This window comes from Heliangelus exortis, chromosome 4 (genome assembly GCF_036169615.1).
Source record: "Heliangelus exortis chromosome 4, bHelExo1.hap1, whole genome shotgun sequence".
NCBI classification, from domain to species: domain Eukaryota; kingdom Metazoa; phylum Chordata; class Aves; order Apodiformes; family Trochilidae; genus Heliangelus; species Heliangelus exortis.
This window is the reverse complement of record NC_092425.1, coordinates 29,011,174-29,037,761: the sequence shown is the minus strand read 5'-3', so window position 1 is coordinate 29,037,761 and position 26,588 is coordinate 29,011,174. Positions and strand designations below refer to the sequence as shown.

Sequence of the window (26,588 nt, the reverse complement as noted above, 5' to 3'; positions counted from 1 at the left end):
CTCCTCCAAACTTCTAAGCAATACAAAGCCATACAAAGCTTTTTCAGTGATACAAGTAAACTGAAATCAGAGACATAGCAGCTTAAATCAGCTTTCTGTCCCTAAAACTGAAACCAGCCCAGATTTATCACTGGATTCTTTCTGGTCATCTTATCTACTAGGGCTTATGCTTTGCACCAGAATTGCTGTCCATCAGTAATTTTTATTTGTCTGTTTTGGGTTTTTTTCTTTGTATCTTTTTTTAATGTGTTTTTTGTTTGATTGTTTGTTGTTTTCTGTTTGTTTGTGGGTTTGCTTTTTGGGTTTTTTTTGTTTTTTTGCAAATGTCATCTAATTAAACACATTCTAGGACATACTGAGGTAAATCAGGGAAAGATTTTCCAGTTCCTTGAAATTTTTGATGACTGTTGAAACCCTAATTCCCCCTCATATTTCCAGTGCTCAGGTTGCATTGATGTCTGTTCAGATGGAATGGGGATTTGCATCTCTGTTTTGAATAAATTAGCAGACTTGTCAGAAAAGTGATCTCAGATGGAAGCTATCCACCAGATCTATCAAAAATATCACACGTGCATCTATTTGCTAAAATGGAGTATGCCATATCAAGGACAAAGAAGTTACTATAAATAGTCAGTGATAAACAGCATATGATGGATTAACCATTGTGAAGAGTTATTGCTGATCTTGCATATTGTCTTGTCACATTGGACTGCAGAATAAAAGTGTTAGTGGATTTTACTGGAAAAATATTTCTTGGACTCATTGAACTGCTTACTACCTGCAGAAACAGACTGACTAACAGTTATAGATCTAGTTATAGATGTTTGATTTATTCAAAGCATTACAGACCATTTATAAAATAAAGCCTTTCATCGAGTTAGCTCACAAGGACTGAACTAATACATTGTTGAAGTTACTTGATCCATTTACCAAGATCCTTCTAACAAGGAGTAGTCCATGAGGTCCAGTTCTTCCAGCCAACCTGATACTTCATAGCTGGGACCCCAGACTGTGAAGAGTGATTATGAATTAAAAAGTCTGGAGGCCTTCAGGTCATACTGCATTTGCCACTAGAAACCAGGACCCATCACATGTTGGGGATGCTGCATGCTCGGGTAAGAGTCACTTGGTCGCCCAGACTTGGATTTCAGCAATATTGTTTTTTGATAGAGTCCATTTCCTGACATGTAGTTGTTGTGGGACAGACAGCTAAATTGTCCTGCAGTTCATCCTGCCTGCTGGTGCACTCACCAATGAACAAGGGGTGAGTGACATCTGGCACGAACACCTCTGATACTCTCAGTTGCCCCATGCAGGGTGTATCCCTTGTCTCAACAAACCGTGTAATCCTTTCCCAGTCCTGCTCTAGTTTACATCCCCCACAGTTTAAAACCAAAATTCCCAAGGAAGGAATCTGAGTTGTCACATTTGTTCATACCCATCTTGGCTTTAGAAAATCTGTGTCTTCCACACTTCAGGTTGCTCCCTGGAGATTTTAATGAGGATCACCAAAGGTGGAGAGACTTTGCCTCTGAGGTCTCTGTTTTTAGTTCCCCACACTAGAAAGATGTGGCCACTGGGAATAAGTGAGGTGTTGCACAGTGACAGGGAAAAGGGAGAAGAAGAAGAAGATGGCAAGCAGAGGAGCATCCTGCTGCTGTATGCTGCTCATGGGTCCCCAAGGTTAGAAAAAGAATGATGTCAGTCTAACATTCTCCTCTCACATGCAGTCCATTGTTTTTAAGAGTTGGAGGCAATGTTTATGGGGTCCTTGTGTCCCAGTGGCAAGTAAACTTGCTAGTCTAGGAAGTGGAGCTTCATTTGACTATTTTGTGAGAGTCTACTTTAGGGTCTATTTCATAAGTGTCTGGTAGTCTCTAAGGAGCAAAGCTCTCCTCATAGCATGCTTGTGAAATGTGAAACTATTGTTACCCTCACTGAGAAGTTGCAGGGCCAGCTCAGAAGAGATGCCTGTGTCTCAAGGAAATCACCAAACACCCTTGGGATTCAAGGCCCTGATCACTGGCCAGGGTCCCTTAGGAAATCCAGCAAAGTGCCTGAGTTGAACCCATCTTGACCATGCCTCATTCCAGTGTGTTAAACCCAATCTCTCTTTTTTTTTTTTTACAGATAAAACCTTCCCTTATTTCCTTGAGATGTTTACAAAAAGCTAAGTAAACATATGTATAGAATTTATGTATAAACCAATGCCTGAGCATTGCATCGTCCAGTTCATTCACATCTGAATGCATGACATTGTGTGCTCCGGGATTTGTAGGCACACAGGGTATTATTATTGTTGCCATGCATTGTATTTGCATTACAACCTTCCTAAAATGTGCAGCATTATTTTGTAAAGCAATCAGAATGCAAACACCACTGGCACAGCTAGAAAACATTGAAGTATCCCAAGTACACAAAGTATGCAAACTGTGCAATAAAGCACACGAATCCTAACAAGCTCATTAGCAGCATACTGCAGTGATTACAGAGCAAAATGATTTCTGTGGTGTGCCAGTGAGGCTATACAAAGGAAAAGATTTGCAATGTTTTAATACAATGTGTACAGCTACAGCAGTCATATTTTACTAGCATAAGCTGTTGTGGGAGAGAAGTACTATTCTCTGCATGTACCTTGCCTAGGTAACATACTTGATTAGCCATTATGCACTACATAATAATAATGAGGATGAGGATAATAATTATAAATATAAGAATTATGGTCTTTGGTCAGACCAAAGCCCCATTTAGCTCAGTATTCCTTTTTTGGCAGCAGACAGAATTTAGTTTTAAGCAAAAAGTGTGAGAAACTGGGCATATATAGGGTGGCTCTTTCCCTGGTATGATCTTTGAGCTTCCAGCAACCAGCAATATGTATGTGAAATATGAAACTAGACTCTGGAGGTGTCCTCTAGCAGTTTGATTTGCATCAACATCTCAGCTGTAACTTAATGATTAAAAACCAGATAACAAACAGTCTACTGTTAGTGTACCTTTAACATCCCTGCCATGTATATACATATATACACCAACCAACCATACAGTATAGGACCTTAAAAGAAAGGCACAGATCTAAGGTATAGTAATTTGAAAGATGTACTGAGAGAAAGATTAAAGTTTTAAAGGAAAGTCATCCTGTCATATCGTGGTGTCAGAAACGCTGGTGTCAGTCCTCCTCTGAGGCAGAGGATGGACTACCTGGCCTCTCAGTGTTCTTTCCTATGATGATTTTTTATGAATCTCTGACTTTGCAGCTGCTAGAAAGTTTACTTGTAATTAGTCTGAAATAGGAAAATGTCTTTCATTCTGCCTGATCATGCATGTGGCATTTTAGCTGGTGGAACTAGTCAAAGGACCTGTAAGCAATCACATGGGGACCATAGCTCTTTGGTAAGCCATAGCTGAATTACTGTGCATGTGTATATTGTCTGTCTGGAAGCAGCAGGGAGAGAGACATAGCAACACAGGTGTGATCTATCTTAATTAAACCGTCTCTATATTATTTACCAAACACAGGTTGTAGCTCTGGTAGGCACTAATACAGAGGTCCTCAGGATATTCTTGGCAGCTGACCTTAGCAACTGATCAGAGCCTCATCCTTTGCAGCAGGACCCCAACAATAATCAGACTGCTGTGCTGGAAAGAGAGAACACAAGTACAGAGGCAGCGGTGGTGGTGAAGCAAACTGCAAAGTGCTCCGTTAAACATATCACCTCAGTGTCTGCCCTCAGAAATTCATGTGTCTCCAGGGTGAATTTCTCTTTTGAGAAGTGGTCCATTTGAGAAGGCAGGAAGCATTAGGTATGCTCCAATCTCAGTCAAAGGGTTTCCTACGCAGTGCCAGCAGTTATTCAGCAGTACTCATTATGCAGGTGAGATATATCGCAGTGCTGCTACTCTGCAACACTCTGCAGAGCTCTATGCACCATGTGCACATCTGAAATATAAGCAAATTTATGCTGCACTCATCCTTTTTGTGGTTATTAGTGTCATTTAGTATCATCTTCCTCCAGCAAATTGACTCACCAAGAAAAATGCACAAGTGCACTTTAAAGTGGATCGCATTATCATGCCTACTTCTTCTGAAGAGCCAAGTGCCATTACTACTTTTCACAAGGAATAACTGTCTAAACCCTTTCACATTCTGCAGTGCATCAACAGTGTACTTCCTCCATTCAGTCAATTCAGAAGAGTGACTGAACAGTAATGCACAACTATCATCTTGTTCTACAATGGAGAGATAAAATCTAGTGCATCTCTTTATGCCTCTCTGAAGGCTAGGGAATTCTTTTCCAGAGTTTTTTCATTGAGATATGCCATTGTATCACTCGTAAGGCCCTGAAAGTATTTGGAGTTTCAACAAGGTACTTGAACTAAAAATACCACTTCTACTCACACAACATATTAGAAGTTTCTTCCTCAGCACTACTGTTTGAATGACATGAATTCCAACTGCACAGTAAATTTCAGTCAGAACAACCAACAATCTACTGAGCTCAAGAGCAAAGCCAGATCCCAGTCAACATCTATCTTATACACTTAGAGCTGAGATAAGACAGAGCTAGTGCCTGAGCTAGACAAGCTGCAGCCACTCAATATTCAGAGATGAGAGTTAAATAAACTTGAATAACACAAAGGAACAATGTTTCAGGCAGAAATCACATTTTGCAGCCACGCTTTGGGATAGCTTCTTATGCTTGATTGCTACATCTGTCTCTACCCAGAATTGTATGTGGGTCATCAGTCTCCTGGGAGACTGCTTGGACTGCTTGAGGTGGCCTGGTGGCTCCTTGCTCTTTGATTGCTCAGGAGTGCTTGTCAAAGGGCTGTCAGGAAAATCACCGAAGTACACACTTGAGCTCAGATCTCAAGTGACTTTTGATAGGACTGACCTTTGTGCCTTTGAAAATCTATCCCTTGCTCACTGCAAAGTGGTGGCTTCCCAGGTGGCCTGTTATGTTCACAATGACACAGGTCTGGTGTCCCTGTGACCCCTTTGCAGTCATTACCATTGAGCTTAATATCATGGCAAAAGTAAGGTAACGAGTCTTTTTTTTTTTTTTTTTTTTTTGCAATTGTAACTAAAATGCTACCAAAGCAGAAGGTAGGTGTTGGCCAAGGTCTTTGTTATGCAAGTGTATGCAAATCACTGTGAATCTCATTGTTCATCTAGCTCAGTGATGCAGCACCAAGGTCACTGGGCATTTTTAAACTAATGGTAAGACCATAAAACTAATAAATGTAATCACAGCAAACATATTGTCAGCATTGCAGATACTATTCTTTCAAAATCACCTGGCAAACACAAATAAAACAACCCTTGAGCATGCTCTGACCTCTCCTAAGAATGCATCATCGGGAACACTGAAGTGAGATTGTTTAATAAAAAAAGTCATGGTCTACAGCTACAAAATTGGTCCTTGTACACAGCACCATTGCTTTTTGCTTAGAATAATAATGCAAAAGGCTGAATGAACACCAAATCAGGGATGGGCCAATTTTGACAGAGAGCAGATTTTGAAAAAGAACATAACTATTGCTAATGCCACCACAGGTAGAGACCAATTTCATATTACAATGATATAGGCAGGTCGGCATTAATTATCCAGTTTATTTTTGTCACCATTATGCTTCAGTAACCCACCACCTGCAGAACCAGTAGCCTTTTGTTGGCTGTCAGAAAATACATTAACCACCACATGCATCATCATGTCACTGTGAGCTTTGCCATTATGTGCAGCAACTCTCCACGAGGCTTATCAGATGCTGCAATTGCTGATTTCTTTGAAAGGACATACATCATCTCCCAAGCTGGGTCACCAGATTGCTAATGTTATGCCCTCAAAAAGTGGTGAGGTACTGCCCAGAACTTGTTGCAGCCCCAGTATCTTGCAACCAATCATATATATGTGCACTTTTATTATTTATAAATGTGCATATGTACATCAGATATATGCATATTTTTGGCTACCAGGCATAAACCAGCCCACAGCAGCCTCACCTTTAAATATGCTCCTAACAACAAAGAAGGAAAAGGAAATTTAAAATAAACACAGTTTATTGAATTCCTGTTTGACTGATACTTATTGTTCATATGACTAACTATAAAATTCACTTAAAATAGTTCAGTGGACAGAAAATGCCACCACATGAAGATGGCTGTTTAGCAAGGAGATGAAATAAATGTGGTGGCAAGAGAGGTCTAAGACAAGACAGAGCTGTCATGTCTCATTCTCAAATGACATAAACAATGTAGTCATGAAATAATTTTCTCTGCTTTTGTATATAAGCTTTCTGTGGCTTCCATGCTAAAAGCCTGGGAAATATTACCCTTTGCTAATGGAGCCATTTCACCATGAAGCACGGCATGTGTCCAATTCAATGTGTCAGCAGCTTTCAATCCTCAGTTCGGTTTGCCAACAGATAAACTATTCAAGCCCTGTATTATAACCTTTTAAAGATGACATGCAACAAGATGATTTTTGATAAATAGTGGAACTTTGGTACTACAAATGTGGCCCTTGGCTTGCCAAGGAGAGCACGTCTCTGGATGTAGCCTGACGCATTGTCAGCCACTCTGTTCAGATAACTATTTTATTGTCACTGCACACTCTGACTCATGCTTTAGTCTCCTCTCATTCAGAACTTTAGAATGCTCCTGAAATTTGTTGCAATAGAACAGCAAAATGTTTAGAGCACAGCAGAATGCTGCAAACTCTTTCCTGAGGGTGACCTTCAGTAAATCCAGCACATGAGCTACGCAGTGGAAGACTGGCAAGCATTTTGTCTCCCATACCTCTCCTGTACTGCCTCTGGCCAACCTTGGTATCACCATTTGAAATAACTGAAAGGAACCAAATAACTCCCCCTTTTTGTGTGTGAATACACATGCAGAATTGCACTTCCATGTATGTGCTACAAATATCAGGAGAACAAAGATTAGAAACCTACACTTTCCAAAACCATGACATTTTCCTCCATTTTTTATTTGTAGCTTATGTTTAAGTCCTGTGACTTTTTTAACTCTTCAGGGTAGTAATAATGAATCAAAAATCAGTCTGTGACCCATCACTATTTTATAATCCTCTCTTTGGCAAGTGGAAAATGACAGCTTGCCATGCTAGTATTTAAATTTTTCATGGAATCAAGAGAGAGTGAAATACAATGGCCCAAACAAGAAAAAAGACAAGAAAGTCGGTGGTGTTGGGAAGGCTTGTCCAAAGAGGTAGAACAAGAGTATATTACCAAATATACATGTTTTGAACTGGTCTTAGACCAAAATAACACTTTGTTTTGAAGAACTGCCTATAGAAGTGACCATAATATTTTAAAATTCAGGAAGCACACATGAATAACAGATCCAAAGGCATCACTGTGGCCACGCTGACTTTCAGAAAGGAGAACCATGTAAACCTGAGGAATCTTGTTTAAAATTAGTCAAAGAAAGATGGCTAAGAGATTTAAATCTTCACAGTCAGCATAGAGAGCCCTGAAGGACACTATAGTGGGAACACCACTTGCTGGAAATCCTTTGAGAACAAGGAAAAGGCAACCACCATGGCTAAGTAGCATAGCAAAAAAGTTACTGAAATTAAGAAGTTAGCATTCAAAATAATGAAGATGCATCTCAGTGAAGAAATGGAAAAAGTTATAAATTCTGAGAGAATAAATACAAAACTGTAATTAGACTAGCAATTGCTTTGTAAAGGCTGTGGAAAAATTTCAAGGAGTTCATTTTCCCCATAAGTAATCTGACTTGTCTATGACATCAAAAGGCAAATTGATGGCTTTATTCACTCATTTCTCTGCCATTCACATCATATAGATCAGGGTAAAGATTAATATAAAGTGCTGTGGAATAGAGACATTTCATATTTGTTATAGGCAGTCTAAATGGTTATATAAAATGTAAAAGAAAAATGGATCTGTTTCTAAATAATTTTTTTCTGAACTTTATAAGTTGTGTAATCATATGAATATTTCCCCATTCAGACATGAAAATGCCATTAGTGAATGGTAAATCAAGCTGCCCAATTTCATAACCATACCCCAGAGTAACTTGACATGTTTATCTGTGCCTCATTAGTGGCAGATTTACTCCCAGAGAGAGCAGGGCCAAATCTGCCACCCATTCACACACTTGTAACTTATATGCAACTAGATCCTGCCCAGTTATGGCCACAATTCGCAGCAAGGTCATGCCTCCAACTTTGTCTCTCTGAACCTGTGTTCCAAGCCTTGTAACAAATAAAGGGATAAACAGATTAAGTATTTTTCCATTAATTAGCTTTGATTTTTAAAGGAATTGGCTAGTCCTAGTCCTTTCAAGAGCTTTATTCATTTTCTCTACCACTGCCTACCAGATTTTGCTCATTATGATTGCACACGCATCTCCATTTCCTCTTTATGTATTGATACTTCTAAAATTATATTTTGAAACATCCTCATCTTGTGCATTCTGTACTTCACTGTTATTATAAAAATTTTAGGTTCCCATAAAACTAAAAGTGCCAAATAGATTTTTTTGGGGCAGAGAAAATTGTGGACATCTGTATTTTACTTGCTCAAATACCTTTCTGCTTTTCAGGAGACATTTTAGGAGTTGTCTTTGCTTTGTGTTATGCTTTTCTGCAGTGACAGCAGGTGGTGGCTTAGTGGCAATTTTAAAATATGCTACTGTACATTACAAAAGTAAAACAGTGCTTTGGACAGAAACACTTCTTTAAAAAACCACAATCAAGATTACATTCCTAGTTTTCTTTCTCTTTTATAGGATCTTGCTCTTGGACAATTCTACAACATCACAAAGCAGGGCCACTCACTCTGCTGTTAAAAAACTCCTATGCCTACACAAATAAATTCTGGATATTAATTAGTAATAATATAAGACGGCAAGATGGGTGTTTTTTTTTTTAAACAAACAGATTTGTATTTTCACTTGATTTACTAGGTTTATTAAATATTTACATTATTGCTTTCCAGTTACTCTCTAGTATATGTATGATATATTAAACACGCAGAAAAGATTTGGTTTTAATTATCATTTATTTCATAGATTTTCACTTTTACTGCCATCTCAGTACAAATATTTTTCTTTAAGCTGAAAGACTTACAAAACACCATTATTGCAGTCATCTACCTGTTAGCTTGATTTTTTATTTCATTATCAGCCATTAGGCAAATAAAAGGTAAGCCATATAATCTGATTTTGTTGATGGAACGTGATGCAACTTCAGGCAATCGAAAAATAAATAAATAAGCCTTTGCCTCTCCAACAACCATAAAGAGCATGTAATAAGGCCACCAGAAAATATATCTCAGAAAACTGTCAGAAGTGCAAAAAGTCCATAGAGTAAAGCACACGGGTATGCAATGAGAAGCTGCTGTCCTTCCATAGCCAGCGCAGAGGTAAAAATTTTGGAGGCTGACAGACTACACCATCCAATAATAAACACAGCTAACAAAGTTCCCAGGGTCCCCCTAGAGAAAAACAAATGAAAACAAGACAAAGTCTCCTTGTTAGTAAATGTATCATTAAAACTTATTAAACTCATGTTTACATCTAGCAGTTGATCAGGTAACAGTCACTGGAAAAGTCAAGGGCTGTCTGACATTATGAAAGTGAAGCCTGAGAAACAAATTAAAATAGGAAAAGGGTGAAAAAAGTAAAGGTAATTTCTTCATCAGGGATAAAAGCAGCAGCTTCAACAAAAGTACTGCTGAAATGACAAATGCAATTCAAATAAATCTTCTGGGGGCCCAGCAAATGCAGCAGGTCAAGTTTGACTTTAAAGCTATCACAGACCCTATTGCAGCCAAAATCATCTTGTAGTTGTTATGATCTAAAATGACTCTACAGACCTACTCTTAGATCAGGCAGTGTGATGACCTGGAGGGACTGATTGCCTTTTTGCAGCACACAGCACAATGTGCTTTGGACTCTCAAGAGGGGCCACAAGGCTCTTAAACACTCACACCTCAGCTGACCTGGCAGAAGGTGTTGACGACCTCCCAAGAGAGAAGCCCACCTGGTCTTTTAAAAAAGAGTGAACACTGAGTAGAAAGTAAGGCGTGGGAAGAAAACCACTGAAAAAAAATATTTGCTCATCCTGGCATATTTCTCTGCACACTGAAAGGCCAGTGGCTCTCTACACTGCCCATTTGTCTCAGCTGAGGCCTTCTGAAATTACATTCTGCCACCTCTTGGGCTCAGGCTGGTCTGCAGAACTGGTGATTATTGGACTATGGTCAAAAGCCCACAGAAATATTCCTGCAGATTACAGAGAGCTCACTTTTAAACTCTTTAGGAAAAAAATCTCACCAATAAGCAATGTTTCTCATATGCTTTATTTGCACCCTGTATTGGCAGCCTGCTCCTGTAAAATGCGTGAAATCATGAACGCAATATGGTCCCCAAGAACCTAATGAGAGTGGCTGCATTACACAACTTTGCTCTGTCAGTCTCAAGGACTTTGAGAATGAATGAACCTCTGCCACTTCCTAACAGGCTTCTTGGTGCCTTATTCTTCCAAAGTATCAGCAAAACAGAAGCAGAAGTGAGAGACAGACTGCCTATACTCACTCAGGTCCATTTATCAGAAATAATATCCCCTAATATAATTATTACAATTAAACCATGATGAGTACAATTCACCTTACTTAATTGACTTATTTTAACTAAGTTAATCGTATCACACAAAATAGTTAATTTCTTGGCAAGCCAGTCTGGAGACCAGTAAGGTACTTAGTGTTGTCAGCTCTTGGGTCTTTGGGTAAGGAAGGATAGAATTGATTTTAAGATGACTCAGCACCTTTTTGCAACTTCAATGTGTTAAAAATAAAACATTAAAGACCATGTGATTCAATATCCTCAATTTAAATATTCTTTTAAACCTATATAGTGGCATCCAGGGAAATTACACTGGGCTCTGTGAATCAAGTTCCTGCCCCCTGCTCAAAAGTGCTAAGCTGCCCTCTTAAGCAACTAGACAGAAATTCAGAGCTGGTAGGGACATCTCTTTGAGCATGACACCCATGGTGGCAGAGGGATGGGATGTCAAAGGCAGATATTATGCAATAACAATTTTCAGCTAGTGTTATGACTCTTTAGGATGTAGCACATTTTAGAGCTGTGTTCTGAGAAGCCAATGGCCTTTCAAGGTTTGTTCCAGGACTGGCACTTAGTAGGATAGAAAGGTGACAGACAATCATATTGTGACCAAGCAATATTTCTGTGCACTTATAAACTCAGTCTTTCATTTAACAACACATTGTTGCCAAAGGAATGGTTTGGATTTAGTGGAGAGCTTGAGCTGGGCATGTCCATGAGGGCCAAGTCCACAAGCATGGGAGAGGGGCAAAAAGTAGATGTCAGGTTCACAGTGACTGGGGTAGTTCTGTCATGACAGTGAGATGAGAGGGCAGACATGAATGGACCCTCTCCACTCCTCTCTCTCAAATCCTGTAGATAGAGTCACCAAACAGGTCTTTTTAATCAGCTGAGTCTACAAATTCCTTTCTCCACTCTTAAGCTCATTTCCTTCGCTAAATGCCTTGACCACTTTGTTCAAGGAACTGATAGTAAAGAGTTGCTTTTTTTTTCCAGGAAAAAAGTCTGCTGACATTTCTCCTAGAAGGGTGGAATAATCAACTTGGGTGCAGACACGATATCAGGACAAATGAGCACAAACCAAGTTTTGAGACAGTCTTTTTTCAGGCAACTTTGCGTAAGACAAGTGGTCTTCTCTTTGGTACCATTAAGCACCCAACAGGTTCCATATTTTGTGAAACACATAATCATGAAAATTGAAAGCTTTTGGATTAGTATCTAACTTTGTACATATATGTATCCATTATCTTAAGCATATTTTCTGTGAAAACAAAGACTAAAGTTAGTTCCTGACCATCTGAAATGGACTCAAATAATTTTTAGACATAATACAATCATGCATGTATTCCTGTCTTTTCCATTTAAAATAAGTATTAAAATTATTATTAAAAATAGTGATAGACATGTTGACTTTAAAATTTGCCAAACAATTTTAATAACATGTTCATAAGAGCTAACCCTTGTATTTGTGTTTAAGCTGTTTCATACAGTGAATAGGAAATGACTGCAGAATCCTGTAAATAGTCACTTAACATTATCAATTAATTTCAGAAATAATGGTTTAATTTTGTAAAGTCAGTACAGATCTTTGAAAGATGTGTTTTCTGTAAAGTCACAGCATTGTACAAACGTACAGTGTGTGCTTGGGGATTCCTTGTACAGACAATACCCTGTGCAGCTGTAACAGCTGTTTTGGAGTTTGTCCCATCTGTCTTATGATTATTATTTGCACCTTTTATTGAGGTGGATTATCAAACAGGTTAATCAAGAAAATATGAGAAGTGTAAAAGAACAGAGAATGAACGGTGCCATTCTTCAGTGCCATTACTTTTCATCTCATCAAAGACATCTCAGAAACACTTCAAAAATCAGATTATGGTCAAGTGAACCATCATGGCTTCACAGGAACATGCAACAATGATTGTGCCAAAATCTTTATCCCACTAAATAATTTCCTTAAAAATTACTAAATACTTACACAAAATTGCCTACTTTCCATAGAAAACAAACAGTGGCATTTCTTATTCATCAGTTGCCAAGTCCCATATGTTACAGATTGGAGAGTTAAAAATGTGAGTGAACAACAAAGACTAGGGAGAAGAACCATTATTATTAATCTGTTAACCATGGATAAAAATACTGCTCAAGGCCTTCAGGAGCCTGCAGCCTCCTTGTGCTTTGTCGTGTCTGAACAGGGAGATAAACACAGTCTGTCTCTGGAAAGGCTTATAGAATGAAGGGGAAGGAGAGGCTTCCATGCAAATTTCCCATTTATAGGCATATTACTGAACACACCCTCCACTCCCCTTACCCCCTTACCCCTGGCACAAATACATATGTCACCACACATCTAGTTTTTCAAAGGTTGTAAAGTTATTTTCAGGTTTGCAATTACACCACAGCTATAGCTCAGCATACAGGGACTCTACTACATCTCAAGCACTTGTTCTAATGCTCCAGGTCATTAAGGGTTGACTGATTGTTTCACTATGTCACACAGAAGTTGGTTTACAGAAAAAAAGTATAAGGATGGGAGCCCGACACTACAGATAAAAAAGGAGCAGAAGAATCAGATGTATATAACCAGTCCAGGAGTTCTTTTAAAATTGGTACCTGAATTTGGCCACTGTTGGCTCTCCAAAACAAAACCAGCACATTTGAGGCTTCTGCAAATATCAAAGCCACTCAGTCCTCGTAGCAAACAGTGGAATTAAGAACTCAAAATGAATATATCACCCCTCTCAAACACAGTTCAGTTTGTCCATTCCCACCCTTGGCACGCATTAAAAAATTGTGGTTTTCTTCACAGTTTTGGAAGCCAAAAATCACTAGATAATCATTAAAAATGTTTTGTATAATACCAGCCTTCTGATCTGCTGTCTTCCACATGATTCCTCTTGCCACACACTGGTACTTACTGTAGTGAGAAGACGACTGCAGTAGAGGACAAGATGACCATGGGCAGCAGGCAGTATCCCAAGACACTTGCGACGCAGCCATGTGACACTCCTGAGACGCTCATCAGGTTCAGCAGGGCATGCATAGCAAGGCATCCGATGGCACTCATGCCATACACATAGCTGAAATGAACTTTTCCTGCCTGGAATAAATATGAGCAAACATGAAGCACCAGAAGTGAGAAAGTGACTGCAAAGGGGTGGGAGAAGACAGACGGCATCCACCACGTTTGTTCCTTTTTCTCGTTGACACTTTCTCTTCCCTTCGCCTACACTGGTTCAACCGTAAATCACAGCTGATGCTTTTGGGGTGATTTTTGCATTAAAAAAAAATCCAAGGTGCAATTGTGAGAATGTGCTTGTAGCTAATGTGAAGTCGTAAGGCTGATTCTCCATCTTACTGGACAGGACAGGAATTGGTTGGGGAGACTTGGGGAGGTCTAACATGTTACAAACTGAGAAATAATTTTGGAAAGCACATTTCAATGTCAGGAATAATCTTTCCAATAGGTGCACAGGAGGCTATGGAAAAGTATTGTAAATAAGATGATGACCCCAGTTACCTGATATGCTTCACAATTTACTGCAAACCTCCATCTTTAAGCAGGTCTGCAAAACAATAAGTAAAATTTTGCTGAAAGCATGTTGTATTTCAGGGTGGATGTGTCCATGCTTGACTACCATGAGAAAGACACATCTCTGTAGTTAGATCAATACAACCTGTTCATTTCAACATAAACCTTAGTAGTAACTGTCAGATTGTGTTCTTTTTTTGTTCCAATAGATGAAAAATTCCCCAGGTGATATTTCCTTCCAGGTTTTACTCCTTCGTGTGAATTTACTGCCTGTGAAAGACACCAGCCTGACAGCCTAGAGTCTGATGTTTTCTAATTTATACATAAAGCTGGTACTAGAGGCAGCAATGGCCACAGCACCACCAACTCTTCATCTTCTGCCATCATTTTGAAAGATCACCTCCAGATACAAGGGCATTTTTCACTCCCCAAAATGAACGCTAATAAAACAGTGTTAAATACTGTTTCTCTATATCCAAGTTTCCCACGAATTAAATACTATATGGCATCTATGCAGTACTGCCATTTTCACACCTGTATGCCAGAAATAAACATCTGTACAACAGAAAAATCAGTGATTGGGATAAAGAAGGTTGCGCTTGCTTTGTGTTGAAACATAGTGTCCTAAAAATAACTTGCATTTGTGGGGGAGAAAGGTCAAACCTGGGACTCAACTTCCCAAATGAAGGGCCACCTTCCTAACATTTAACAGGATGTATATACATAGTTAAAATATAAATGTGTTTGTGCATACATAAGCCTACATGCTGCACACGTTTTATATTGCATATGATAAACCACATGAGAATCAAAACTAAAAATTTGTTAGCTTATGGTTGGATTCTCTTGTGATGAATAAGGTGGAAATATTTTTGAAGGTTTGTTTGTGGTTTGCAATATTTTGCAAATGCTTGTAGCTTTTCATTTGCAAGTATTTTAATAAAACCTGTGGGCAAACTACTATCTGTGAGGACCCTGCTCGTCAGCTTTCTGTACCCATTTTGGCAGAAGTTGATCACTGGATGTCTGGACGGATATAAAGCAACAAAGTGGAGAGAGCCCAATGTAGAGGTGACATAACCTGAACATCCTAATGTTGCAGAGTCTAACAGCTCACCAGCTCCAGTAAGAGAGCAGTGCATGCTTAGATGAAAGGCAGCTTCACTGAATAAGCCCTGCCTCTCCATCAGCACTGTTATCCTGTTTACAGCTTGATCTGGCTCATTGCTGAGCTCTCCTCTGGTTCCTGTCCTCAAGGTTAGTCAGGTACTGCCAGGTTGCCTATACCCTCACAATATCCCAAGTGTTGGTATTTTCCTCACAAGTGCATTCCACCATAAAAGAATACTCTGTTTCTGAACTAAAAATGCAAGAAGTCTTTCTATTTAGGTACAGAGTCTTTTGCTGGCATTTGCATACTTCTGCTTTAAAGTAATAAGGAAAAATTGCTTCACCTAATAGAAATGATAGTTAGAAATACTGTGGGAGAGCAATACTAGCTCAGATTACTATCAATTACAATTTCAGTCACTACATATGTGTAGTTAACCATCTGCAACAGTTTGGTGCAGCCATTACTGTATACTGATTAAGAAAACCTCTGTTTCAAACAGATGCAACAGCAATTACAAATGTTTAGACTGTTTGTTTCAATGTATTTAATTATTCCATACAGCACTATTTAGCACCTTAGTTTAAGATTAAGAAATTGATGAGACAGAGGTGAAGGGAGCATAATACTATTAGCTAACTGATCTCTCCATTTGGTGAAAGGTTTGATTCATGGTGCAGGACAATGAGAGAGAGAGAAAAATATCAGCTGAACATGGTGGTTCCAATTCTAGTCTTTCTTAACATATGTAAATATAGTGACTCACACACATGGGAATACTCCCAATTCACACTGATGTAAGCAAACCCAGAATCAGGCTTGATTAGTCTGGCAGGCTTTGATGAATGGAAAGAGCTAAATTTGTCCTGCGGAAGGAACAAGGTTAGAAGAAAGTCAGTTTGTGTGCCTGCACCTGCCTGGAGTGGGTACTTCTATCCTTAGTGTAAGTGGAAGGAGAAGTCTGAGTTCATACAGAGGACTGTGTGAAATGTAAAGCAGCTGAGACTCAGGTTTCTGCTAACTTTTGCACTGCTGTTGTTCTGCAGTGGAGCTGCCCTGTTTCACACCAGTATGAGGAATATCAAATCCTGCTGCCAGGTTACCAATCCTTCCCTCTCTCTCTGTGCTCTGAAAGTACCAGTACTGTTGGAAAAATATCCGTGCATATTTTTCCATAGTTAAAAAGCTGAAACTAAATAAAATTTATAAAGTATTTTTAGAAACAAGCTCTCAATCAAATTATGTTCCCGGTGCTATTAGAAGAGAATAATTCAAGTACTGAAAGATATTAGTGCTAACACAGCTGAAGAGCCACTTCAGTATTCAAATGCACCCTAGATAAAATGAGCAGCCTGTATTTATAAGATGGCCCATGGAAATCCCATAGACTGATCACTATAAAGCTCTGGCACAAAATATTGGCTTGTGTCAGTGAAGTTCTGCTGCCCTGAAACTGGAACATTGAAAACAGTTGTTTTTCTAATGGCACTTAAAATTCTTAATACTCTAGAAAAAATATGGTAATTGAAGTACTTTATTTCCATAACAGTAGTTTAATATTCATTAAATTGTTGTCTATCCAGGGAGCAAAATCAACAGCAACCATAACCATTTTGTTTTCAGTCTATCTTTATTTTAGCTTCCCTTCCATTTTCCTGACTATATCGAATTCCACACTTTCTGCTTTTATTCCTCTCATATCTTATCTCTTAGGTGGCAAATAGCCTGTCTTCTCTAGTTTTCCACCTTATTTTCCTTTTATTCCCTTTCCTCCTGCTTCTTCCACCCTTTTAAAAGATTTTTATTTTTATAGGGACGTAAATAATAATACTTGCCATTTATATTGCAGCTTGCACATTCAAGGTACTGCACTGACATTACAAATTGAGAAAGAACTTGCAAGAGTCTTCTGATTTGGCACTACTTATCACAGGGGAAATGAAGAGTTAGAGCTCTGCTTCTCTCACCCCAGGTGCAGAGCAGTAGGTAAAGCCCTTCCTAGAATGGTCCCACTTTATCCCCATCTGAGAAATTGCTGCTGATAATCCTGGTTGTGCCTCAGCAGCACCAGAGCCCCCTGTTGTCAGTTATATCTGAAGTACTGTACAATCCCTGTTCAACTTTCCTCCTGTAGGAAAGCTACATTCATAAAGAGAAAAATGGTTAAACACAGGCTACCATATTTTGTTTAACAGGTGATATAGAAAAAGAACATAAACTTAAGAAAGCAATAGCAAAATTTATGGGAAGATATTTGTTCTGGTTTGGGCCTGGATAGAACCAATTTTCTTTCTAGTAATTTTACCTTCTTCATAACTGCACTTGCTGAAATTAATGGCATGTTTCTCAGTCAGTGTCTGCTTCTAGGACTGATAACTTTCTATGTTTATAGTTACTACTGGAGCATGGTGTGCAGAGCCAAGGCCACTGCTTAGTTCTGACAAGCATCTTACACTCCAGAAAGAGAAAGGGAATAAGCAGGTCACATCTCTGACCCTCCTGTGGGGAAGAGCAGATCAGAGGTGACCAAAATTGACCAAACTTGGTATTTCCTCTCATGCTTATCATACTCAGTATAAATCTGAAGGATCACAAGGATTAAGCCCTCTTCAACCACGGCCAGAATCCTGTGAGGACTCTGCCCATTCTTCTCTGCCTTTGATCCCAATCTGCATACCCCTGAATCTCTGCCTTCCTGCCTCCCTCTGCTGCTGGCTCCAGCAGTCCATCTGCTGGGATTTTTCCAGAGACTGCTCTGCAGCCTTGGTGGTGACATGAGTGTTATTCAGGGGGAATGCAATAGTGATTTTGCATGATTTTGTACATATTTCAGTGTTATCCTTTTCATCACTGTTACATTAAAGCTATGTAGTTCAGTTTCCTACCTGTAAGTCTCTCTCCCATATTCTCTTTCCTTTCCCTAAAGGAAAAGGGAGAGAAGTTAATAGAGAGCACCTGCCATTCATTTAATTGCTTGTGCAGTTTTAAACTGCAACCATACTGCAGATTTGAGGTGAGATGGAAGAGGTTGTTTCCATTTTGTTTTTCAAATTATTTCAGTTAAATATTTTTTTTATATCTCTGCACTCCCCCAAATAACACTGAGAGAAGAAAATTTCAAAACAGTAACAAGAATGACAGAAAAACTGGGCTGGTTTGCTGTGCCTTTTCATTCCCTCCTTTAAAACCTCTTTGTTCGGTCTTTACCTAGTGCACACTGTCATTCTGTTGGTGTTCAGAGCCTTCCCAGAATATACACTGCACAGATTTGTCCTTTGCTCTTATTGAATTCCATCCCTTCAAAATGGTGTGGTCTTTTATTTCCACAGGAAGTAATGCATGACTTGTATTACATCTGTATTAATTTTATCTTTCTGTAGGTACTTTCAAAGCAAGAAGATTTTTTAATATATATTCCTGGAACAAATGGCAGCAAATTACTGATTTTATGTCAGTATTAGATCTTCTGCGACCTCCCATGCATTAAACTGTTAGAAAAGAAATCTCTCTGGATATCTGCTACATCCTACCAGCAGCAGTGTTGCTCCAAGGGCCAAACAGAAAACCACAGGTCCGGTGAGGTCTGTCTCATTCATAATGCTGCCATCTGCAGGCTTCATGGGATTCAGAACTGTTAATGTTTTTTGCCATATATGCTCAAAATTGATCCCAAGTTCTGCAACGAGAAAATCCAGGTTTGTTAATCTGTCCCAAGTAACAACACTTTTACAGAATGTCACTAGCTATCAAAAAACCCCAAACAAGCAAACAAATGAATAGCTTTAACAATGTATTTTGTAGTGGGAAGATGATGTCCCAGCTATATACCCTGTGTATCTGAGCATCAGCTTTGATTCTGAATTGGAATATTAATTTATTAAATCAAATTTTAGGCAGTGAACTAAAAGATTTCCTCAGTATTTTTGAGTTAATATTTGTTTTCCCTATATTTAAAACATATACATATAATGCCACACTAACTTAGATGTTGAAAAATATGCTAATTAACCCTAACTACAGAATTCAAGATACTCTAGAATACTGAGAACAGAGATCTACGTTTTAATTCTGGCAAATCTGACAAGAGATGTGTCTTAAGACTGAACTGCCAGAGGCACTTAAAAATTACATTCTTCTCTTCAAGCCAAATTAATAATGCTTTATACAGTGCTTCCTCAACTAGGTTTTTTTTTTTTTCCATTTAAAAAGTAATTAATGAGGAACTCTAGAAAGACAACAAAATTCTTCACTATGAAAATCAATGGGAATTCTGCCATTAACTCTACTGAGGCAAAGATTTCTCCTGTAACTTCTGCAGAAGTACCTCATGTCGCTGGAACTGAACGTTGCCGAGAGCGTGAGCTCGATTCTGAAGCTGTAGACAGGAGCTATTGGTAGTCTAAGTTAGCAGCAGGGACTAACTGCAACCAGCCTAGCACCGAGCCTGCTCAGGAATGAGCTGCCTGGTTACACCCAGCCTCACCTTTTATTGGCCCCAGGTCTTGGGCATGCTCAGTGGGGCCAGCCCTAACTGGGCACAGGTGAGACTGGGCACCAGCCTGGCTCATCACCCGGCAATTCCTGGCACCTGTTTCCTACAACCTCAGCCTGAAAGAGCAATCATCTTCCTTGAGAAACTCCAGCAAAGGAGAAGTTAGGTTAAGAAATAGTGTCAGAATTACCAAGACTTAAAATTTGTTAGAAACCTTATTCCTTATTATAACCTTAATATACATCTTCCACCTGTCCATCATCTTGAGCTGAGCCTGAACATTATATAAATAAATTTATTTGGTATTAAAATATGTGTATTTGGTCAGATTTATGAGTAACACATTCTTATCCCTGAAGCGCTGTGGATAAGAAGCATTTATATTTCAACTCCTTTCCACAGGCTGGGCTTCTTGTGGAATTAAATACTTTGAAATCTGAGAGATAGAGATGTAACAGTCATTAATATCAAACAGGGTGATCTGTTTGTTTTTGAGACCATAACTGTACATTTTAAGTAGTAAAAACTCCACTTGCTATCCAGTATGCAAAAGTGGGATGAATTTTCTTTTTACATTATGCTGAAAAATTGCAAACAAATTCTGTAACACAATTATTTTAACTACAAAATCAGATACTACCATACAGGATGGTTCAATCATCACAAAGAATGATCTTGTTCATGCAGTCAAATGGTCAACTAATTGAAGCTGAAAGCAGCTTTCTCAATATTTTCCCTACTGAAACACATTATTTAGCATTTTCAAAGTACTAAACTTATTACTAGATATGCCAAAGAGATTATTATCAGCATTTATTAATTATAGATGTACCAATGCACAGAAGATAAACACAGAGTTAAAAAAAAAAATCTTTGGAAATGTGAATGCAAAACTTACTGTGATGCTGTCATCTAGTGGCAGTAAAGTATATGCTATATACACCATAAGGTCGAATTAATCCATGGTAAATTTAAAGAAGGTGTAGGTTTGAGGGTCAGGGGCTGATGACTGATTTTGGTACCACCAGACTTGGCAGCTCTGTTATAGTTGCTCTAGAAACTTCCACTAGCTGGCAAAGAAAAATATAGGCACCCCTAGGAGCAGCACACATCATCTGAGGTTTTAATTTTACCTTCTAGCAAAGGAGGTTCCTCATCAAATCCATCAGTGTAACTAAGATGAGAGAGAGTGTCAGGACTCTGTGTTGGCTGCAAAATCTGCCCTGTGTAACCCTGAGAGGACAGAAGCATTTCTGATGGGACAAAAGCAGAGGTTGGAGGTTGCTCTCCTCTCTGGCTCCTGGGACAAGGAAACGAAAGCAAAAACAAGTAATGGCCATGAGCAAGTTCACAGCAGTTTAATGCTGCTCACTGTGTACAAAGGTTTACATTTTCACCTATTTTCAAACTGGAGAATTTGAAAATTTTTCAGGTGCTGCTGCTGCCACATTTGGTGAATTCTGAGCTGCTGAGCATGGCTTTGGTGACCTTCACTGCAACCCCTCACTGCAACCCCCCCGAAACCAGGCAGGGCTTCTTGCACACTTGCCAACAGCTTGCAGCCCACTGCACCCACTTCTGTGCCCATCCAGCTCAGGGAATGGAACAGTCCAGGCCCCAGGATGGGGTAAGATTTATGAGCTGTGAGAGCTCTCACAAATTAGGGCATTTCTGACTTTTCCACCAAGCTGCCCAGTGAAATTCCTCAGATATGTCCATACTGCTAAGGGAAGAACAATTATTATATTTAGATGATTTTTTTTCTTGAATCTGAGAAAGAGCCTAAAGACTTTCCAGCAATATGTGTCCCCAAATCAACATTAATAACACGAAGCTCAGTCACTCCATTTAGGTAAACAGTCTATAATATCTTTACATATAAAAGTAGCACAGAACTCAAACCTTTAAAAAGAGAGGTTTTATCATAAGTAATTATGCCTTGGAGGAAGTCTAAATGATTTCTTGAAGTTCTTCCCTGCTGTTTTCTGTGATTCCCTAATTATTATTATTATATATTATTTTTGTATGACCAGAAGGCAAAAAACAAGTCTGAGATGTCATTTCACTGGAACCAATATGCAGTGACATCCAGAAAGTCTGATGGTAAAAACGAAAAGAAAAGCAGAGGAAAGCTGGGAAACAGCAAGGATACAACACAAAAGCCCAGGAACTCTTAAGGAGAGCTAAACACAATCTCTCACCCTTTGATTGCACTCTTTGCATGTGCTTTAACTAATCCCATTTTTAATTGCTGTAATTTTCCAGAGGGGTGGCACATTCTCTGTGGAGCACCAGCACCATTGGTAGGGCTGAATAAATTCCTTTGTGGGACACAAGGGTTTTTTTCCAGGAGGTCCAAACACATGTCTGGGAGGCCTGAACACATCTCCTGCTGGTCTCTGCAAACTCAAAGCCAGGCAGATCCATCAGCTGCTGAACAGAGAATCTGCAGCAACACCCAGCCCCCTACCACGCAGCCATGGAGAAATCCTAATGGAAAACTCTGAGAATTCTTCCCCTTCTTTGTAGCATACTTACTTTATGCTTCCATAGAGGTTTTCATTAGATTCATGACTGTTGTAAGCTTCTTCCTGGTCATCTATAGTATAATTGGACTGGTAAAAGTCAATGTGAAACTGCTCAAAATTTGACATTCTGATTGAAAAAAAAGATTGTAAGAATTGATAAAAGAGTCTTTAGAACAAGCCAAAATCTATATTTTAAACTGTCCTGAACTGAAATGAAAACAATAACGCTTAAAGCCACACATTTAAGAGAATCTTTCTGTAGAATCTCATCATAATTTTCAAATGACAAAACCAGACTCTTTACTTTCATTTTTTGTAACAAGAGAAATTAAATCTCATGTTGTAGTTAATTATTGTACATTAATTTACAAGTGATACTTAAGACTTCCTGTCTCATTAGTGCTACCAAAAAGAACTTAATTAACTTTGGAAGTAAGCTGCTGTGCTAAATATTTATTTTTCCTATTTTAAAATAAAATTGTGGTCATGTCTGAAACCTTAGAATTTAATGCTTTTAAGAGTATTTCGGGATTCAAAACCAACTGATATTTTCAGCCATTTGTGTTTTGCAATATTATGTGACAATCTTAAAACAACAGGAAAATACAAATATATTAGCAGACTTTGTGATTTCTGGTTAAGGACACTGTAGCTGGAATATAAAGAGAACAAGTAAAACCCTCTTACTGATTAGTTACATGAGAGAAGAGTATACTGAATGATTGACTGAATAGTAAAGAAAACACAGAATGAATGAAGACACATGTCAGTCATCCTTGCTGGCCCATAGTTTTGGTCTGTAGCTATGGACTGAATAGATTTAAAAAAGAACAAATTGTTTGTTTTCCCTTCTGCATTGCAACTAACATATGGTGGGTCCATCCTGGTTTGGGGACTATGGATTTTGCACACACCGGGCCCATTTCATGTATCCAGTGTTCAGACAGGACTGGTTGTATGGGTCATGTACAGCAACATCAGAAATGAAGCCCATTGTTTCTATGAAACATCACATACCTTTTGGCATCATAGATTTTTTCAAATTGCAAGATAAGTTTATTAATCTCTAAATTTGGTCTAGGTGGTCTTATGTTATCAGCATTGTTGACTATAACTCCACAAAACAGATTCCAAATTGCCAGGTCTACCAAGACAAGGAATTCCATGCCTTGAGGAAGAGTATCCACAAGATTAAGGATTGACTCTGTTTTGCCTGTGTTACCTTTATGCTGAGCCACAGGCAGCAGGGATATTAAACCTGCTTAGAGCAGTGCACCAGTTCAGGGAGTCCCCAAAACACCAATGAGCTGAGTCTGGAGGGTGACTTTGGGAATGGCCTGGTCCAAGCTGCTGCCCAAAGCAGGGTCACTGACAGCATGCTGCTCAGGGCCATGTCTAATCAGGGTCAGAGAAGTGCTTTGTCATCTTTACTGCCTCCCATCCAGTGGTTGTATTCATTGATGAGACCCCATGAGACCTCTCTCTTTCCAGCTAAAGTTGTCCAGGCATTTAGGCAAAGGTCTGAGCATGATTTTCTGGTGAACGCACAGATCTGTGCATGTGTTTCAGCACAGGGCTAGCATTTATGGTATTAAACTCTTTAAAACTCATGTAGAAGTTATATAACCTGACTGATAACCATATCCAGTTTCCTTAGATTTTCATGTAAGATATTAATCTCTTCTAACATTTCCCATTTTCTTCTTTTGCCCTCTTTATACCTTGCCAAATGCCGTTGGCAAAAATATGCTTTTCCCCTCCCAGTTACTCTCACAGTTATCTCTATAATTATCAAGCACAAACTACTTATGGAAAAGATCTTTGCAAAACTGCTTGTGAGTAAAAGTTACAAAGGTTAATATTCCATCACAAAATGCGGCATATTAAAGATTCTAAATGGTATCCCATAACCAGACTAATCTATGGGGACCCAATTCCTTCATTTACCTAGCACATTCAAAGTAGAAGTTAGATTTTCTTAACTGCTTAGCCAGTCATGAAGGATTTCCAAAATTAGAATTAAATTAATAATATAAATTAATATAAATTAAAAAGTATTAAGCTATTTATTGTGTTTTTTCTCAGAACTAAACACTAGTTATGCATTTGTTCAACAAAAATTTTACATAGGATATATTCTTTAAAACTTCAGTTGATACCTCTACCCCAATAGTCCAGTTCCAGTAAGTCTTTAATGTTCTTTGCTCTCACTAAAAGAGATGAAATAGTTACTTAACCAGGTATGCTAAAGCTCATGAAGCAGAAAGATAAACTTGATTTTCAAGTTAATTTGGAGCTAAGGTTACTTACTTTTTAAGATACTAGATGAAAACTCCAGTCTGTTCAATGTACATGCTTGAGGACACCTAAAATACCCTCTTGCCTCAACAGGGGTGAGCTTAGTGCTATTTATAAAATTCTAAATTTGATCTTTGAACAGATGCACACGAAGGAAAAAAGCCGACAACCTGTCAGTATCAGAGGCAGCATTCAACATGAGCTAACAACAATGAGCTGAAGACGACAGAAATCTCCAGGGAAAAGAGAACAAAATGAACAAATACTGTTCTATATTTTTTAACCCAATAATCTAGATTGCAGTTTAGAGGTTCTTTCTTAATTTGGCATTTCTAAAGGTTTTTACAATATGCAGTAATAGCTGTTTAAATAAGTAGGGTAAATACATCTCCTTGGGGACATGTTTCTAGCACATGTTCCCACAGTGCAGACCATGGGCCAGATTTGTCCTTAGAGCCATTACTCCTGGCTTGCTGAGGGATTGGATACCTCTTGGGAAGAACGTGATGTTCCCTGGCACCCCAACATCAGAAGGAGGGAAAGCCTATGAGGAGCCAGGTCTGCCCACTGGCCCAAGGCCAGGCTCCCATTCTCCAGGCACATCCCCCTGCCCTAACACTTCTCCAGGAGCTCTCATCCATCTGCAAAGCAGTCTCTGGCAGTGACACCTCCACAACCACAACAGCAGGATCAGGGCAAGACTCTACTTAAAATGCAGGGTACCCTGCTCTGCACTTTGAGAACGCTTATTGACTGCAGGCATCAGACTCACTGCTAATTTTTTCGTGCAATTCTCAGAATGATATCCCTTTCGTTACCTGACCTGTTATGAATAAAACATCAGGAATGTCTGCTCTACAGTCCTGACTACTAGAAAACTTGTAGTACATCATGGATTTTCAAATAGAATCTTAACTTTGAAGACAGATTTTCTATTTATACCTGCTTTAGTATCAGGTACTTAACCAGTCATAACAGGTACTGTATTTTGTACTTATTTATTGGATAGATTCCAAGTGAGCATTTAAGGTGGCCAATTTAAGGAATGGGATATATGGCATATATTATCAGGCCATTAATCTACACCTCAAGTGCATATTAAACTTTGTGAGGTTGAATGTCATGACTTCCATTTCATTAAGAGAATAATCCTGCCCTGTTAGTACAGCACCTACAATGTTATGAAAGAATTATAATATAATTAGATACTCAAATAAGAAAAATAAGAAGTATACCAAATTTTCATTCAGTATTTATGACCAAAAATAAGCCCAGAAATGAAGGATGGTGACAAGTAGAAAAATAAAACACCTGTAGCTGCTACTTAAGGGTAATCTAACTATGGTATTTATTACAGTTATTGTTAAACCTTCCCCATGCTGTTAAATATATCTCCTGCCTTTTCCAGAATAACAATTCACATTGCTAAAAGAAATTAATTTAGGCATAGAAAAATCCTAATTTTGGATGGTTATGCCTGTCTATTTTAATTACAAAACTGACTTGGTTCCTTTCGATATTTTCAATTAGAAAGAGTTACAGGCACATGTATATACATATATTTGTGTCTGTGTGTAAATATATATATAATCCAAATATATATATGTATATGCATACTGACAGCCAGATAAGAACAGTGAATAATTATCAGAAAAGGCACTTAACAGAAAGAATTTAAAAAGAAAAAAAAACAATGACTAGTGGTAATAGTTGCTGAAGAATATTTTAATAGCTGTTTAACATACCAGTTAGAAAAGAAAGCCACCTGAAAATAAATAAATCAATATAAAACTGAAATATATAGATATTTCTCTCCATACATAAAATGAAAATGTAGCATTTTATTGTAAATACTATACATAAATTCTATACGTATACTGCATTAATATCCCTGTGTATATAGTCAAATAAATGTACATCCAAAATACAAAATTGAAAATAATATTCATTAGAAATTATCATGCAGAAAATGGATTTAAAAACAAAAAAAGAGAAGAATAAATAGTTGATAGGAAACT

General features: G+C 38.5%; 1 protein-coding gene across 2 annotated transcripts in view; it reads right to left on the bottom strand.

Annotated features, from left to right (window-relative positions):
* YIPF7 (Yip1 domain family member 7) overlaps positions 1-24,679 on the bottom strand; it is a 39,768-nt gene extending 15,089 nt beyond the window's left edge. Inside the window, exons 1-6 of one of the 2 annotated variants that reach the window (XM_071743636.1) lie at positions 24,583-24,679; positions 22,283-22,399; positions 20,878-21,044; positions 18,783-18,928; positions 13,528-13,709; positions 9,027-9,480 (exon numbers count right to left, since the gene is read on the bottom strand). In XM_071743636.1, the coding sequence (XP_071599737.1) occupies positions 9,318-9,480; positions 13,528-13,709; positions 18,783-18,928; positions 20,878-21,044; positions 22,283-22,398 (774 nt within the window). In that variant the 5' untranslated portion in view covers position 22,399; positions 24,583-24,679 and the 3' untranslated portion in view covers positions 9,027-9,317. Of the gene's footprint in view, positions 1-9,026; positions 9,481-13,527; positions 13,710-18,782; positions 18,929-20,877; positions 21,045-22,282; positions 22,400-24,582 lie in introns of those variants that run through there. The other variant, XM_071743637.1, reaches the window with a different exon arrangement.
* Positions 24,680-26,588: the final 1,909 nt, after the last annotated feature.